At 46.5% G+C, this 14,127-nt stretch overlaps 2 protein-coding genes across 2 annotated transcripts; both read left to right on the forward strand.

The window, feature by feature from the left end:
* Window positions 1–1,911: 1,911 nt before the first annotated feature.
* LOC139382865 (frizzled-4-like) lies at window positions 1,912–10,519 on the forward strand. The gene is made up of 4 exons (XM_071127105.1): window positions 1,912–2,577; window positions 7,509–8,036; window positions 8,964–9,109; window positions 9,228–10,519. The coding sequence occupies exons 1-4, from the start codon at window positions 2,311–2,313 to the stop codon at window positions 9,889–9,891; spliced, it is 1,605 nt and encodes a 534-aa protein (XP_070983206.1). The 5' UTR covers window positions 1,912–2,310; the 3' UTR covers window positions 9,892–10,519.
* On the forward strand, window positions 10,273–12,322 carry LOC139382647 (putative uncharacterized protein DDB_G0281733). Its single transcript, XM_071126738.1, has 3 exons — window positions 10,273–10,408; window positions 10,992–11,456; window positions 11,513–12,322. Exons 1-3 carry the CDS (start codon window positions 10,273–10,275, stop codon window positions 11,989–11,991), a joined length of 1,080 nt encoding a protein of 359 aa, XP_070982839.1. The 3' UTR covers window positions 11,992–12,322.
* The last annotated feature ends 1,805 nt before the right edge of the window (window positions 12,323–14,127 follow it).

Below are 14,127 nucleotides of genomic sequence, written 5' to 3' on the forward strand. Positions count from 1 at the left end.
GTACACACAGGCTGTACTGTAGGTCTCCACCATACTTCTACAGCTATCACAGAGTACACACAGGCTGTACTGTAGGTCTCCACCATACTTCTACCAACTATCACAGAGTACATGCAGGCTGTACTGTGGGTCTCCACCATACCTCTACAGCTATCACAGAGTACACACAGGCTGTGTGTGTACGTAGCATTCTGCCATGAAACACTGTATGCTGGTGGAGAACGAGGGAGAGGGGTGTGGGAAAGAGAACATGATAGAGAGAGGGACGGGTGAGGGTAGAGGGATGGATGGGAAGAAGGTAGAAAGAGAAGACTGTTGACAGCCCCCTGAGCCCATTCTTACGAGGCAGCAACGTAATGTGAACTAGCTAACTGCACCAGAAGGGAACCATCATCTGTGGACCCCAGTCTCTCTGAGCAGCCATTCCAACACACACACACACACACACACACACACACACACACACACACACACACACACACACACTCTCTTACCATTCCAAGGAGTTCGCATCCCTATTAATACCCTACTTCAAGGACTAAGGGATTGGGCAATGATCCATGAGATGCTATCGGGTGACTGATACACACTAGTGTCACTCCTTCTGTCTGCAGGGTATACTGGATAGAAAAAATAACCCCTTATACAACATGTGTTTGTGTCCTGGTAAATACAACAGTCCCATAGTAATAGAGTCTGTGTAATGTTAGGTAAATATGGGTATTATGTTGTAAACGTTTAAGTTTGGTCAATTGGGAACAGTAAATGCATCAGATGGCTTATTATTATTTGTATTTATTTATTATTGTTTTTAATGGTCGTGGTTGACTCTACTGTTGGCTTTGAGAAATGCAGTTGTATGACTTCACACTCCAATTGACAGTTTATAAATATATATGTTATCTCCCTTCTGCACAATCACCTCAGCTTTTCCCACCAGGCACCATTCAGACACACACATTAACACACAGCACCCTCCATCTCCACCACCCTGATAACCATCAGCTCCAGGGCGCTCACGCCATTGTTTCACCCTCACGCTAATTACTCATGAGTAGACCTCGAGCGCACTGGCGGGCAGGGGGAGCAATCCATCATGTATGGCAGCGGGTGGAGGTCGTTTTATTGCAACCTGTCAATTGTCACGTTAAATAACCCTGGACGGAATCGCTTCACGGAAAACCAAGTGGCCTTGAATTAGGACGCACAGACAAAAGCAGCGCGCTGATCGTGTTGTTTTTCTAGTCTATTTGCTTTCTCTCTTGGTTGGATCTCTTCTATAACCTACCGCTCACCACCCCTGTGTTTAGGATGGTAGGGCATACCCCGTCGACATCTCAACCAGCATCCGGGGCGTCCCCGGGGCGTCATCACACCAACGTAAACACACACAAAGATAGAGAGACTAAGCATTCCAGAACAAACAGAAAAGACAACAACTTTTCTCTATGCCCGTCTTGAGCGGGATGGACAAACACAGCCTTCAGTATGGATGTCCAATAGACTAGAGGTATCCAATGCAGCAGTATTACTGTACATTACATCCATTATAAACACTTTAGCTGAAGAGTCGTCTGATTGGGATGTATGCCTATGGTGGAGATGCAGCATTTGTTTAAAGATCATTTGTGATTTAAAAATACAAATAAAAGTATCATGTTTCAAGGGCGAGACTGCCTTGAATTTCTAAAAATATGACCCACAGCCGGAATAAATGCTGTGGAGTCCGCTCATGAGAAGAGGGCCACAGGCAACTTTCCTCACCTGAAACCCCGCCCTTCTGAGCGCTCTTCCGCCTGCTGATTGGCTTCTGAGACCTCTCCTGGCCGCTGGTTGGCTGTCACTGGCGAGGGAGATGGAGAATTCGCTCTTTACGGAGTGGGGCGGAGGCGCGCGGGCAGAAGCCACAGAGACAGACCAGCAGCCTCTTACCACAGCGCAAGACCTAACGGAGCTACTATACCCGGGAACCAGAACGGACAGGGCTCCAGGATATCTCCGAGGTCTCGTGCGTGAAAAACCAGAGAAGGAACTATCGAAACAGACACTGCAACGCGAGGCAGTAGTTTAATTGCAAGGAAAATCTGGATTTAACATTTCATTTTGTTATTGCCTTTGGATAAGTTGTTTCCAACTTCGCTTGACGGGTTATAGTAGGTAACCAACTGTGTTTCCAGTGGAGGGTTTCATATTGGCGACCGCGCACACTGAAGTGGACTAGTGTTTCCCCAGGACCCGGTGGTCTACCCTACCAGGCAACGCCCGGAACCAGATCAATTGATAACTTTGGAACTGTTTATCCTAGTGACAATGGGTCGGGCTGTGGACGCTCTTGCTGCGGTAGCGCTCTCCCTCGCGCTGCTCTTCGTTCCAGGACACCTTGGTCTGGTGCGTGCGTTCGGCGAAGAGACAGAGGAGATGACGTGCGACCCGATACGCATCGCCATGTGCCAGGACCTGGGCTACAACGTCACCAAGATGCCCAACCTGGTGGGCAACGTCCTGCAGTCAGACGCCGAGCTCCAGCTCACCACCTTCACACCACTCATACAGTATGGCTGCTCCAGCCAACTGAAGGTACACACCCACACACACACACACACACACACACACACACACACACACACACACACACACACACACACACACACACACACACACACACACACACACACACACACACACACACACACACACATCCCTAAACCTAACAAACCTTATTTTACATTGCAGTCATATAGCAGACCTCTCATCCAGAGTGACTTGACAGGAGCAGTTAGGGTTAAGTACCTTGCTCAAGGGCACATCAGCAGATTGTTTCACCCTAGTCAGCTCAGGGATTCAAATCAGCAACACTTCAGTTACTGGCCTAATACTCTTAACCGCTAGGTTACCTGCCATCCTAACTCCTAACTCCTAACCCCTAATTGTAACCCGAAACCTAGCCCTAAGCCTAAAATAACCTTTGTCATGAGAAATGTCCCCACAAGGGAGAATTTTCCTTATTTTACTATCCTTGTGGGGACTTTGAGGGATTTCTGGTACCCACAAGGATAGTAATACAAGACCCCCTCCCCAGACACACACACTCTCTCAATTCAATTCAAGGGATTTATTGGCATGGGAAACAAACATATGTTAACATTGCCAAAGCAAGTGATGTAGATAATATACAAAAGTGAAATAAACAATCTCTCTCTAGCTGCTCCAGCCGACTGAAGGCACACACACGCATGTTGGTTCTCAGGCTGGGTTGGGCTGTGTGTTGGAGCAGGCAGTGGAGAGAGGGAGACAGAGAGCACATGACAGAGTCACAGGGAGACCATCCAGTCTTGGTTCAGCAGCACGGGGCAGTGATATAATATATATCTGAGGAGAGGAGAGGGCCAGGCAAGCTCCATAGAGTAACAACAATACTGCCCTCAGTACTACTCTCTGTAAGGCCACTTGTCTGCCTGAACCACCATGAAGCTGGAAATTAAATCCATCCCATTTTGTCCTTCTCAAAGGTTTTTATTGTCCTGACTGAAATGACCAATGAGTAGTTTTTTTGTGTGGTTCGATGGCAATGGCACGAATGGATCCAGTTCTGTTGATAATTTACTGTGGTTTACCACTCCATAGTCTGTAGACACAACAACCCACTGGCTACTCTTTCTCTAAGAGTGTCCCTTACCTTGACCATTGACATATATTAACATACATTCAGTCCATTACTCCAATTCTAATTTATTTAAGGGCTTTTGGGGTATTATTGTGGCGTTGTGGTTGTCTGGATGCTATAGGTTATTGGAGTGATTATGGGGTTGTGTAGTTTGTGTTGCGGTTGTCTGGATGCTATAGGTTATTGGAGTGATTATGAGGTTGTGTAGTTTGTGTTGTGGTTGTGTAGTTTGTGTTGTGGTTGTGTAGTTTGTGTTGTGGTTGTGTAGGTTGTGTTCTGGTTGTGTAGTTTGTGTTGTGGTTGTGTAGTTTGTGTTGTGGTTGTGTAGGTTGTGTTGTGGTTGTGTAGGTTGTGTTCTGGTTGTGTAGTTTGTGTTGTGGTTGTGTAGTTTGTGTTGTGGTTGTGTAGGTTGTGTTGTGGTTGTGTAATTTGGGTTGTGGTTGTCTGTCTCTTGTGGTTCAGTGTGAGAGGTCTGGACTGACGCCATCCAACAGATTAGGCTCTTTCACACACACACACACACACACACACACACACACACACACACACACACACACACACACACACACACACACACACACACACACACACACACACACTGGGCTGTGAACAGTGGCAGCACTCTAGTTACCTGCTGCGGAGGGGGGAAAACAAGCCTCCTGCTGCAGAGGGGGGAAAACAAGCCTCCTGCTGTGGAGGGGGGAAAACAAGCCTCCTGCTGCGGAGGGGGAAAACAAGCCTCCTGCTGCGGAGGGGGAAAACAAGCTTCCTGCTGCAGAGGGGGGAAAACAAGCCTCCTGCTGTGGAGGGGGGAAAACAAGCCTCCTGCTGTGGAGGGGGGAAAACAAGCCTCCTGCTGCGGAGGGGGGAAAACAAGCCTCCTGCTGCGGAGGGGGGAAAACAAGCCTCCTGCTGTGGAGGGGGGAAAACAAGCCTCCTGCTGCGGAGGGGGGAAAACAAGCCTCCTGCTGTGGAGGGGGGAAAACAAGCCTCTTGCTGCGGAGGGGGGAAAACAAGCCTCCTGCTGCGGAGGGGGGAAAACAAGCCTTCTCCAGTCCAGCTAGTGATCAGAGAACAGTAGCACAGCTCCATCAGAGAGAAACATCACTGATATCATCTCTCACACTCTCACATTTCCGCCCTGCGCTTCCCACACCACACGGTAGCCCCCCCCCCCCCTCCCCCCCCTCCCCATACACACACACAAACTTAGCCCCGATACATTAACTTGTATAGATGGTGTGTTTATGGCTAGACAGTTATCTTGACTGAAGTATGCTGCCCAGAGAGTGAAAGTAGAGTTGGTCCCCCTCAGTTCAAGTAGTAGGGTACTCACATAGCGGGCTTGTTTAGATGGTGTGTTTATGGCTAGACAGTTATCTTGACTGAAGTATGCTGCCCAGAGAGTGAAAGTAGAGTTGGTCCCCCTCAGTTAAAGTAGTAGGGTACTCACATAGCGGGCTTGTTTAGATGGTGTGTTTATGGCTAGACAGTTATCTTTACTGAAGTATGCTGCCCAGATAGTGAAAGTAGAGTTGGTCCCCCTCAGTTAAAGTAGTAGGGTACTCACATAGCGGGCTTGTTTAGATGGTGTGTTTATGGCTAGACAGTTGTCTTGACTGAAGTATGCTGCCCAGAGAGTGAAAGTAGAGTTGGTCCCCCTCAGTTAAAGTAGTAGGGTACACACATAGCGGGCTTGTTTAGATGGTGTGTTTATGGCTAGACAGTTATCTTGACTGAAGTATGCTGCCCAGAGAGTGAAAGTAGAGTTGGTCCCCCTCAGTTAAAGTAGTAGGGTACTCACATAGCGGGCTTGTTTAGATGGTGTGTTTATGGCTAGACAGTTATCTTTACTGAAGTATGCTGCCCAGAGAGTGAAAGTAGAGTTAGTCCCTCTCAGTTAAAGTAGTAGGGTACTCACATAGCGGGCTTGTTTAGATGGTGTGTTTATGGCTAGACAGTTATCTTGACTGAAGTATGCTGCCCAGAGAGTGAAAGTAGAGTTGGTCCCCCTCAGTTAAAGTAGTAGGGTACTCACATAGCGGGCTTGTTTAGATGGTGTGTTTATGGCTAGACAGTTATCTTGACTGAAGTATGCTGCCCAGAGAGTGAAAGTAGAGTTGGTCCCCCTCAGTTAAAGTAGTAGGGTACTCACATAGCGGGCTTGTTTAGATGGTGTGTTTATGGCTAGACAGTTATCTTGACTGAAGTATGCTGCCCAGAGAGTGAAAGTAGAGTTGGTCCCCCTCAGTTAAAGTAGTAGGGTACTCACATAGCGGGCTTGTTTAGATGGTGTGTTTATGGATAGACAGTTATCTTGACTGAAGTATGCTGCCCAGAGAGTGAAAGTAGAGTTGGTCCCCCTCAGTTAAAGTAGTAGGGTACACACATAGCGGGCTTGTTTAGATGGTGTGTTTATGGCTAGACAGTTATCTTGACTGAAGTATGCTGCCCAGAGAGTGAAAGTAGAGTTGGTCCCCCTCAGTTAAAGTAGTAGGGTACTCACATAGCGGGCTTGTTTAGATGGTGTGTTTATGGCTAGACAGTTATCTTTACTGAAGTATGCTGCCCAGAGAGTGAAAGTAGAGTTGGTCCCCCTCAGTTAAAGTAGTAGGGTACTCACATAGCGGGCTTGTTTAGATGGTGTGTTTATGGCTAGACAGTTATCTTGACTGAAGTATGCTGCCCAGAGAGTGAAAGTAGAGTTGGTCCCCCTCAGTTAAAGTAGTAGGGTACTCACATAGCGGGCTTGTTTAGATGGTGTGTTTATGGCTAGACAGTTATCTTGACTGAAGTATGCTGCCCAGAGAGTGAAAGTAGAGTTGGTCCCCCTCAGTTAAAGTAGTAGGGTACTCACATAGCGGGCTTGTTTAGATGGTGTGTTTATGGCTAGACAGTTATCTTTACTGAAGTATGCTGCCCAGAGAATGAAAGTAGAGTTGGTCCCCCTCAGTTAAAGTAGTAGGGTACTCACATAGCGGGCTTGTTTAGATGGTGTGTTTATGGCTAGACAGTTATCTTGACTGAAGTATGCTGCCCAGAGAGTGAAAGTAGAGTTGGTCCCCCTCAGTTAAAGTAGTAGGGTACACACATAGCGGGCTTGTTTAGATGGTGTGTTTATGGCTAGACAGTTATCTTTACTGAAGTATGCTGCCCAGAGAGTGAAAGTAGAGTTGGTCCCCCTCAGTTAAAGTAGTAGGGTACTCACATAGCGGGCTTGTTTAGATGGTGTGTTTATGGCTAGACAGTTATCTTGACTGAAGTATGCTGCCCAGAGAGTGAAAGTAGAGTTGGTCCCCCTCAGTTAGAGTAGTAGGGTACACACATAGCGGGCTTGTTTAGATGGTGTGTTTATGGCTAGACAGTTATCTTGACTGAAGTATGCTGCCCAGAGAGTGACAGTAGAGTTGGTCCCCCTCAGTTAAAGTACCCAGACATTTACGTCCCCACAGGAGGCATTTTGCCTTTCGGTAGGCCGTCATTGTAAATCAGAATTTTGTTCTTAACTGACTTGCCTTGTTATATAAAAATACATTTCTCCATGACATTATCTGTATGAGTATTAAATGAACTGTTTTTGTTGTAGTGGCTTTAATAATTTAAAATTCACTTAAGGTTTCACCACAAACTTTTGTGCTCGTTGCCTGACTTTCCTGACTAAGCCCAAAACATAGCTCCTTTCATTTCCAGTTGTAGTCTGACATTAGAATAGGAATCAGACTAAGGACCATGATGTAACACAGGGAAAGCAGACAGAGCAATGCACACAGAATCATTATAACATTTTTAGAAATTCATTAAGTGTACATATGCAAAGATAACACCTCTCTGTCTCTCTCTCCAGTTCTTCCTGTGTGCGGTGTACGTGCCCATGTGTACAGACAAGGTTCCCATCCCCATCGGGCCGTGTGGCAGCATGTGTCTGTCTGTCAAGAGGAAGTGTCTGCCAGTCCTAATAGAGTTTGGCTTCGTCTGGCCAGAGCTACTCAACTGCAGTCTGTTCCCCCCCCAGAACGACCACAACCACATGTGTATGGAGGGTCCAGGGGACGAGGACGCCCCTTTCCACCCCGTCCGACCCCTGCCCCCCCAGGAGGAGGAGTGCCAGGCCCTGGGGGCCGGGCCAGACCAGTATGCCTGGGTGAGGCGGAGCCACAGCTGTGCACTGCAGTGTGGGTATGACGCGGGGCTGTATCGGCGCGGGGCCAAGGTGTTTACAGACGTGTGGATGGCAGTGTGGGCGGTGTTGTGTTTTCTCTCTACCACCCTGACCGTCCTCACCTTCCTCCTGGACTCAACACGTTTCTCCTACCCCGAGAGACCCATCATCTTCCTCTCCATGTGCTCCAACCTCTACAGCGTGGCCTACCTGGTGAGGACATAGGACTTAGAGCAGGGGTAGGCAACACTGGGGTAGGCAACACTGGTCCTGGAGTGTTGCAGGTGTGCTGAATTTAGGCAACCACTGAACTGATCAATTAGTTATGTTGGTCCGGTGTGGAGCCTAGTTGGAACAAAATCCAGCAGTATCTGTGGCACTCCAGGAACACGGTTGCCGACCCCTGTGTTGCCGACCCCTGTTTTGCCGACCCCTGTGTTGCCGACCCCAGGGTTGCCGACCCCTGTGTTGCCGACCCCACGGTTGCCGACCCCTGTGTTGCCGACCCCTGTTTTGCCGACCCCAGGGTTGCCGACCCCTGTGTTGCCGACCCCAGGGTTGCCGACCCCTGACTTACATGATTCAAATCAGTTTAAAAGCCCTTGGCTGTTTCTCAATCATTTAAACTAGCCTCCTCTTCTCCATGATCACTAATATGAGAGGTGGAAGCAGTTTGTTGTAAACCTGTCCAGTCCTTTCAGCTACCAGTAGTGAGGAGGGATGTAGGTAATCAAGTCAATCCAATTCATTTATAAAGCCCTTTTGTACATCAGCCGAAACCCAGCCTAAAACCCCAAACAGCAAGCAATGTAGGTGTAGAAGCACGGTGGCTAGGAAAAACTCCCTAGAAAGACCAGAATCTAGGAAGAAACCTAGAGAGGATCCAGGCTATGTGGGGTGGCCAGTCCTCTTCTGGCTGTGCCGGGTGGAGATTATAACAGAACATGGCCAAGATGTTCAAATGTTCATAAATTACCAGCAGGGTCAGATAATAATAATCACAGTGGTTGTAGAGGGTGCAACATGCTAGAGTATGTAGACTCAATCCTAGTCTCCTGGATGACCTCTGGTCTCCTGGATGACCCCTGGTCTCCTGGATGACCCCTGGTCTAACCTCTGTCTCTGCCGGTCTCCCTGTAGGTGCGCCTGACTCTGGGTCGGGAGCGTGTATCCTGTGATCTGGAGGAGGCAGCAGTTCCTGTTCTGGTACAGGAAGGGTTAAAGAGTACCGGCTGTGCCATCGTCTTCCTCCTGCTCTACTTCTTTGGCATGGCCTCCTCGCTGTGGTGGGCACACACACACTGGCCAAAAGGATTACACTCTAAGGAATAGATTTGAATGAAAGCGTTAGAATAGTGGACTCCCAGCTCTCTAACCTGTCTCTCTCTCTCTGCCTCCTCCCAGGTGGGTGATTCTGACTCTGACCTGGTTCCTGGCTGCAGGGTTAAAGTGGGGTCACGAGGCCATCGAAATGCACAGCTCCTACTTCCACATAGCAGCCTGGGCCATCCCCGCCGTCAAGACCATCGTCATCCTCATCATGCGACTAGTAGACGCTGATGACCTCACGGGGCTGTGCTACGTGGGTAATCTACAGCAAGAGGCCCTGACGGGCTTCGTGGTCGCCCCGCTCGCCACCTACCTCCTCATCGGCACTCTGTTCATCTGCGCCGGCCTGGTGGCCCTGTTTAAGATTCGCTCCAACCTGCAGAAGGACGGGGCCAAGACGGACAAGCTGGAGCGTCTGATGGTGAAGATCGGGGTGTTCTCTGTGCTGTACATGGTACCTGCGTCCACCGTGATAGGCTGCTACCTCTACCAGCTGTCCCACTGGGGGGACTTCAGGGCTAGTGCCAGGGACTCATACGTGGCAGCAGAGATGCTGAGGATCTTTATGTCTCTGCTGGTGGGCATCACGTCAGGCATGTGGATCTGGTCGGCCAAAACCCTCCACACCTGGAAACGGTGCTCTGCCCGGCTGTGGAGAGACGGTCGGGCAGGGAGGGGCAAGCGGGCACCGGGGGACAGCTGGATAAAACCTGGCAAGGGCAACGAGACGGTGGTGTGAGGAGAGAGGGAGAGGGGAAGATAGGAACCGGGTGGCTCTATAAAGCAAACCTGCCCCCAAACCCACTACTAGATCCACTATCTGATGGAGAGAGCGAAAGAAAAGAACAATAAATAGCACCCCTAAGCAGACAGCGGTTTCCAATGCCCACTTGTTCTGTGGTTCTCTCCCTACTAGCAGACTAACCCACTGCCAGAGAAGAGACTGACCCTGTAGCCTACAGCAGACTCTGGGCTGACCTATAGAACCTTCTGACTTCAGACAGGCATTTTAAAGGTTGAATTTACACTGGAGAGTCATGGTCCAGATGATGTACAGATCTGAACTACAGCCACACTGAAATGCACTATGACTAGCTGATGTGGATGTAGCTTGGTTAACATGCCTTATGAGGAACGGGAGACTGGGCTGCCCAGACAGCCACACTCTGGACGCTATAAAGCTATGCTACTGCAAAGAGACTTGGGATTTGTAGTGACTAGACTCTATGGTGCTGCAGCTAAGGCACTTGGGAAACGTAGGCCTGTGTCCTTTACCTCAGTCCTCAGCGAGCAGCACAGCTGACCTCCACGCAGTCTTAACGAGGAAACAGACACTCAACTATGAACTCTGAACGTTAACCCTTGACCTTCTCCAGTCACTCATGGAACCCTTAGGAATGGCAGTCAGTAATGAACCGATGTAAGGTTCTTTCTGTATTTTTTACCGGTGATAGAAGTAAATGAAGGGTTATTATGACTGATGTTAGACAATCAACCCCCAAAATACATTATACAAAAGCTGTAATACACCAACAGACACACACACACACACACACACACACACACACACACACACACACACACACACACACACACACACACACACACACACACACACACAGGGAGTCAAACTCATACAGTCTGTACAGTTGCACCCTTGTGCAATCCACTGCCATTAAAATCTGCTGCATCAGCTGAGTTATTATTGCATTAAGCTGCAACCACCAATAAACAGTCAACACAACACACACAGCAGAGAGACAGTCAAACACAGAGACAGCAGAGAGACAGTCAAACACAGAGACAGCAGAGAGACAGTCAAACACAGAGACAGCAGAGAGACAGTCAAACACAGAGACAGCAGAGAGACAGTCAAACACAACACACACAGCAGAGAGACAGTCCAACACAGAGACAGCAGAGAGACAGTCAAACACAACACACACAGCAGAGAGACAGTCAAACACAGAGACAGCAGAGAGACAGTCAAACACAGAGACAGCAGAGAGACAGTCAACACAACACACACAGCAGAGAGACAGTCCAACACAAAGACAGCAGAGAGACAGTCAACACAACACACACAGCAGAGAGACAGTCAAACACAGAGACATCAGAGAGACAGTCAAACACAGAGACAGCAGAGAGACAGTCAACACAACACACACAGCAGAGAGACAGTCCAACACAAAGACAGCAGAGAGACAGTCAACACAACACACACAGCAGAGAGACAGTCAAACACAGAGACATCAGAGACAATCAAACACAGAGACAGCAGAGAGACAGTCAAACACAACACACACAGCAGAGAGACATCAAACACAACACACACAGCAGAGAGACAGTCAAACACAGAGACAGCAGTGAGACAGTCAAACACAACACACACAGCAGAGAGACAATCAAACACAGAGAGCAGAGAGACAGTCAAACACAACACACACAGCAGAAAGACAGTCAAACACAGAGACAGCAGAGAGACAGTCAAACACAACACACACAGCAGAGAGACAATCAAACACATAGACAGCAGAGAGACAGTCAAATTACTGCAGCCTGTCTCTCTCTCTCTACTCTGTTACTGCAGCATGTCTCTCTCTCTACTCTGTTACTGCAGCATGTCTCTCTCTCTACTGTGTTACTGCAGCCTGTCTCTCTACTGTGTTACTGCAGCCTGTCTCTCTACTGTGTTACTGCAGCCTGTCTCTCTACTCTGTTACTGCAGCCTGTCTCTCTACTCTGTTACTGCAGCCTGTCTCTCTCTCTACTGTGTTACTGCAGCCTGTCTCTCTACTGTGTTGCCAGTCTATACCAGACAAGTCCTCTGTTTCTGTGAGTCTGAATGTATAACACTCTAGTTAATAGGTTTCAAATGCAACCTTATCATTCCCCATATAGTGATCAAGTCAAACACTATGAGGAATAGGGTGTGGTTTAGGAAGTGCCTTTTGAAGTGTGATTTTAACCTGTTAGTACCTAAGACCTTTGGGTACTGCCAACCCCACAACTCCGTGAAGTACTTTTAGAAAATGAACTATTTTGTAAAGAGAAACAGGTGTTTGATGTCTTTTAATGTATTATAAGAAATGCTAATTTATCTTTGTAAAAAAAAAAAAAAGAGTCTAAAACCTAAAAACATGTTTATTAAAAAAAACTTTTGTATCAGAAGAAGGAAAAATAAAAACGTTTTGGTTTTAAAATGTGCTCTACTTGTATTTATTGCGTGTGTGAATTAATGTTGTCCAATTAATACACAGATTATAACCTTTTTAATATATTATATCTGGATTTCATCATTACTACATCAAGTCAAACTTGAAACTAGATTTAAAATAAACTCAAAGTTCAGATTTACATGATAAAATGGACAATGACCTGATGCCCATCCACTGCTATGAACGTCATGGTTATTGTAACGAACTGTCCAATGCTGCCATCTACAGGTGCAGTGCTGTAACTACACCCTCAAGTCTGTTCTCTGAGACCAACTACAAACACAATTGGCCTGAAAGAAACACAATTTGGCAACAATCACATTCATTGACTCTAAACTAAAACATGTAACATTTCCACCTGCAACTATTTATAAATGTAAATGACCTACCAATTGTAGCAAAGAAATAGAAATCCCCGAGAGTAAAACACCATGTGTTTTGAATGAATGCATGACATTCCAAATGAACTTCGGCTGTTTGGCTACCGTTCGCTATTGACAACAAAAAACATTGTGTTGGCCAAAACATTATCAAAGCAGACCTTTGTCACGTCCTTGAAACTGATGTTTAGTGGATTATGATCAGGTAAGAAGCAGTACTGAGCCATTTTAGTCACGTCTAGCTGTATCTTTAAAATATATAAATATATATATATAATAAATAAATAAATATATATATATATATATATATATATATATATATATAGCTGAAAGGCCTACACTTTACTCACACATGCATCAACAACAACCCTGTATGATGATGAAGTATTTCAAGTGCAGCAACATATATCCCATCTAGCACATTTGGTTCCTTGGAAGTTGTGGGAACATACATGTCTGGTTTCCCATTGGTTCTGGGAACATTTTGAGAATGGAAGTGAACATTTCTGGGAATGTTCATGATTAGTTTGCAGGTTCTGAGAACATGTTTCTATGGTTCCCAGAACGCTTTCCTATGAGGTTTTATTAACATTCAGTGAACGGAAATTCTAGGTTATTTGAAAGTAATTCTGAGAACGTGTTTCAATTAGACTTTTAATAACACTGCTAGCTTAGTTTGGGTTACCTGTTTTGAACAGCAAACACAGGCCACGTGGAAATTCCTTTGCTTGGGCATTAATCATGCAAACACGTTTCGTTTTTAAAAAATTGTGGCACGGTGTCAGTGAGATTCGAACCTATGATCTTCTGCCCATGAAATGAGTCTACTGCGCCACCACAATGGAGCAGGCGTGCTATTTTAAAAAAACAACTTCTGTTTGTTTTAGTTTATTCCAACAGACCCTATTTCAAAGGAAACAAGTAGTCATTAAGATCAATAGTGTGTGCAGCCGAGACACCTGAACAAGATACAGGATAGAGAGAGTTTTGTTGATGCTGAGAACAGAATGTAAATGTTTTTCATTTCATCTTTATTTAACTAGGCAAGTCAGTTAAGAACAAATTCTTATTTTCAATAACAGCCTAGGAACAGTGGGTTAACTGTCTTGTTCAGAGGCAGAACAACAGATTTTTACCTTGTCAGCTCAGGGATTTGATCTTGCAACCTTTCGGTTACTAGTCCAACGCTCTAACCACTAGGCTATATGTTTTTAAATAAGAGTCTTTAAACATTACTAATGTTTTCTTGTGGTTTTTATGGGAAAAAAAATCATATTCGGAGAACATTACTTTAAATAGAACCATGTTGAAACCTGTAGAAAACGTTAGGCTGAAGTTCTAAAATTCTCTGAGCAATTTGAGAACATTACTTGAAAT

This window comes from Oncorhynchus clarkii, chromosome 24, assembly GCF_045791955.1.
Source record: "Oncorhynchus clarkii lewisi isolate Uvic-CL-2024 chromosome 24, UVic_Ocla_1.0, whole genome shotgun sequence".
Taxonomy (NCBI): Eukaryota; Metazoa; Chordata; class Actinopteri; order Salmoniformes; family Salmonidae; genus Oncorhynchus; species Oncorhynchus clarkii.

Coding starts and splice junctions, on each gene's coding strand:
- LOC139382865 (XM_071127105.1), top strand. CDS start 2,311: ATGGGTCGGGCTGTGGACGCTCTTGCTGCGGTAGCGCTCTCCCTCGCG. Junction 2,578..7,508: donor GCTGCTCCAGCCAACTGAAG/GTACACACCCAC, acceptor CTCTCTCTCCAG/TTCTTCCTGTGTGCGGTGTA. Junction 9,110..9,227: donor GGCATGGCCTCCTCGCTGTG/GTGGGCACACAC, acceptor GCCTCCTCCCAG/GTGGGTGATTCTGACTCTGA.
- LOC139382647 (XM_071126738.1), top strand. CDS start 10,273: ATGCCTTATGAGGAACGGGAGACTGGGCTGCCCAGACAGCCACACTCT. Junction 10,409..10,991: donor AGCTAAGGCACTTGGGAAAC/GTAGGCCTGTGT, acceptor GAGACAGCAGAG/AGACAGTCAAACACAGAGAC. Junction 11,457..11,512: donor GACAGTCAAACACAACACAC/ACAGCAGAGAGA, acceptor TCAAACACAGAG/ACAGCAGTGAGACAGTCAAA.